We start from the raw sequence: 3,725 nt of genomic DNA, 5'->3' as shown, positions 1-3,725 counted from the left end.
TTGTATAAGGATTAAGCTTCCTTCTTTCCTCCTATTTATAATGGTAGCATAACTTCCATCTTATAAAAGTGCTAGTGTAGATATTTTTATATCCACTCATCTCTCAAGAAACCAGAAATGAGTTTAGAACAGTTACTGGCTTAAATAGCCCTTATAAAACCCTTTCTTAAGAGACTTGTGCTATTGGTGGTATGTGTGCCATTGGTTGCTCATTACAAATGAAGACCCAGAGACACTCAATAAACACAATGTGTTCACATTATTATACAGGATTTTACTGAAGACATTATTTAGTACCATAGGAAATCTCACATCAGAAACACATACCCACACTAAAGTCTACCTTTTGGATTCAAATTCAGGATATATCACTTACTAATTTTATACACACACACACACACACACACACACACACACATATATATAATTGTACTAATTGTGTGTGTATACTTTCGACCAACACAGGTTTGAACTTCACGGGTACACTTATACACATATTTGTGTTCTTTTTCAGTAAATATTATCAGTGCAAGAATCATTAATTGTAAATAAATGTCAGTGTCTTTTCCCATATCTTTTCATTTGTGATCTCTATATTAGTAATATATATACCTTCTGGTATATATATTTTGTATCATATAAGATAATATTGATATACGCACAAACTGGTGATTCATCTTGTAAGCAGACAAAGGTAAACTTCAGGTATTTATACTTATAGTCCAGTACTATAAATTTATTTTCTCTTTGTGACATTTTTTTCTTCATAACACTTTCTTTTCTGTAGATTGCTTTATTGTGAAATGCACTGTGTGTTACATAACACATAACAAAAGATGTGATCATTAACCATTGATGTTATTGGTAAGGCTTCTGGTCAACAGCAGGCTATTGGTAGTTAAATTTTTGGAATGTCAAGAATTATAAAGGGATTTTTAACTACAGGCATGGCAAGTCTACACCCTGCATTGTATGTAAGTGTATATATCTCTATCTATTTTTATATTCATTTCTGCAATATATACATAAGCATACATACACATATGAGTTGACCCTTAAGCAATATGTGTTTGTACTCTATGGGTCTATTTGTGTGGGAAATTTTTTCAAACAATATTATCAATACATAGTCATTTTATCTGGAAATGAATATGAATTTATTCTCATCTGTTCATTTGATGTTTATGTATAATGCAGATAGTTATAATATATACGGAATCTATTGTGGAGTTGCCATTGAATTTGTTGTTGAATTTTATTCTAGAAATGATGATGCAGATATAGGAGGCATCAGTATATCTCCCTGGATTGTTATGAAATAGAATTTTATCATGAAATCCTGTGTGTCCTTCAATACAACTATTAGAGAAGAACTATGCCTTATTACTGATGGTGATGTTGCTCTAGGAATGCTGGTTTTGAACTTGGCTTCATGTTTCTTGCTTTTGGGAACTTGGTGTCATCTTTTCACCACTGTAAGCCTAAGTGTCTTATCTCTAAATGGAAGAAAATATCTCATAAGATATTACACTGACTAAAACATATTGAATAACATAAATATGTGAAAATAATCCAATTTCAGAAGGTAGAAATGCAGATGGAAAGAATAGAGTATCATTTCCTTAGGATTTGACCTGCCAGTCTTGTAGGCTATTCAGCTAAGCACATTGTACATGCTCAGTGAGCATATGGAACAAATGAGAATTTACCTGAAAAGTCTCAAGTTCTTGGTTCTTGGATATAGTGAGTGATAAATGAAGGTCAGCTTCCCAGTTTGAAGTTCCTCCAAGTAGAGACTTAGAGATAGGATTGTATGCAGGTAGTTTATTTTGGAACACAGAATGGAGGCTGGGGATGGGGACCGTTAAACAGGGTAGAAGAGAAAGTTAACCCAGATTATGTTAAGCTGCTTACCATTTATGCAGTGGCTTCTATCTACCAATAATCTAGGATTTCTTTAATATTTGTTAATGCCTTCTTCTTTCCAGATGTGCATATGCACCAAAATGATGAATCAGGGTCTTCCATATGTCTCGAGCAGCAAGTCTTAGAAGAGAAAGTAAGAGACACACAGGTGAGAGAAGGTGCTGGGGAGGTCAGTAGGACTGAGTCATTGTCAGGCTATAATTGGTAGCAGTTGTTTGATGTATTAATTCCAAGAGGATAAGGAGGGTCAAGAGGCTGTGAGACAGAGTGCAAATAATGTCCAGTATACCCAGTGATTGCTAATTACAAATAATACCATTTTAGATTTTCCAGTTCAGAGTGATGTGCTTTCACCAACCCATAGTAAATGGAGAATCTAAGCAATGTGACTGAATTCATTCTTTTGGGCATTACAACGAATCCACAGCTGAGGAAAACATTATCTGTTCTATTTTTCGTCATGTATGTGCTAACAGTTGTGGGAAACCTACTCATTGTGGTCACCATGATCAAAAGTCAAAGTCTGAGGTCACCGATGTATTTTTTCCTCACTGCCTTGTCTCTTATGGATGCCATCTACACTTCTGTCATCGCCCCCAAGATGATTGTGGACTGCCTCTCCAGTATCACCACTATCTCCTTCATAGGCTGCATGATCCAGCTTTTTGCAGAGCATTTCTTTGGTGGTGTGGGGATCATTCTTCTCATCATCATGGCCTATGACCGCTACGTGGCCATCTGCAAGCCCCTGCACTACATGACCATCATGAGCCCTCGGCTGTGCTATGTGCTGCTGGGAGGGGCCTGGTTGGGGGGCCTTATCCACGGAATCATCCAGGTGATCTTCATGTATCAAATTCCCTTCTGTGGTCCCAATGTCATGGATCACTTTATATGTGATCTATTTCCATTGTTAAAACTGGCCTGCATGGACACCCAGGTCCTGGGTATCATAGTCTCCCTTAACACTGGGGCGATGTGTTTGATCACCTTCCTTATCCTTATTGCCTCCTACACAGTTATCCTCTGCTCCTTGAGGTCTTATAGCTCTGAAGCACGGCACAAAGCTCTCTCCACTTGTGGCTCCCACCTCACAGTGGTTTTCTTGTTCTTTGTGCCATGTATATTCTTGAATGTGAGGCCTGTGGTTACTTTCCCCATAGATAAGGTAATGACTGTGTCCTTTACTATTGTCACACCCATGCTAAACCCTTTGATCTATACCTTACGGAATGCAGAGGTGAAGAATGCCATGAGGAAATTGTGGATGAAACAAGGGACCCTGGGTGGTCATTAGCTTACATATTTTGGAAAATCTTATTAGGACTATGAAATTTCACCCTCTCATTCATTCAGATTCATTGGGCACACACCAATAGTATCAAGAACTCTCTGTCTCTTCAGTATATTTTCTGCTCCATCCCACTTTGCATAGAGATCTTGTCATTTATTTTTTTTAAACCTCTCTTTTGATTAATTCATGCGGTTTCCAGTTCAGAGTTTTGGTTTGCACTAATCTGCTCACTGCTGTATTCACATTCCCAGAGATATTCACTGGCTGACTCCTTCACATTGTTCTCCATTTTCAGATCAACACTCTCCCTCTTGGACAAATCTTTCCTGATGACTTTCTCCTTCAGTTGTTTCACAACTCTTCATTCTGTTATATCCTCAGCATCAGTGATCACAAAATATACTTTAAAAATATATACTTGAGGGCCTCCCCGGTGGCGCAGCGGTTGAGCGCTGGGTTGCGAAGCTGCCCGCGGCCTCTGCGGGGCCGGTTCGATCCCCGGCTG

The 3,725-nt window shown here is 38.2% G+C and overlaps 1 protein-coding gene across 1 annotated transcript; it reads left to right on the top strand.

Moving 5' to 3' along the window:
* Positions 1–2,293: 2,293 nt before the first annotated feature.
* Positions 2,294–3,223, top strand: LOC311171392 (olfactory receptor 4C6-like; the record flags this gene model as incomplete). The annotated part of the gene is made up of 1 exon (XM_084234204.1): positions 2,294–3,223. One exon carries the CDS (start codon positions 2,294–2,296, stop codon positions 3,221–3,223), a length of 930 nt encoding a protein of 309 aa, XP_084090330.1.
* Positions 3,224–3,725: the final 502 nt, after the last annotated feature.

This window comes from Talpa europaea, assembly GCF_964194135.1.
Source record: "Talpa europaea genome assembly, chromosome: 1".
Taxonomy (NCBI): Eukaryota; Metazoa; Chordata; class Mammalia; order Eulipotyphla; family Talpidae; genus Talpa; species Talpa europaea.
The sequence above is the reverse complement of the archived record's forward strand: the minus strand, read 5'-3'. Positions and strand labels throughout refer to the sequence as shown.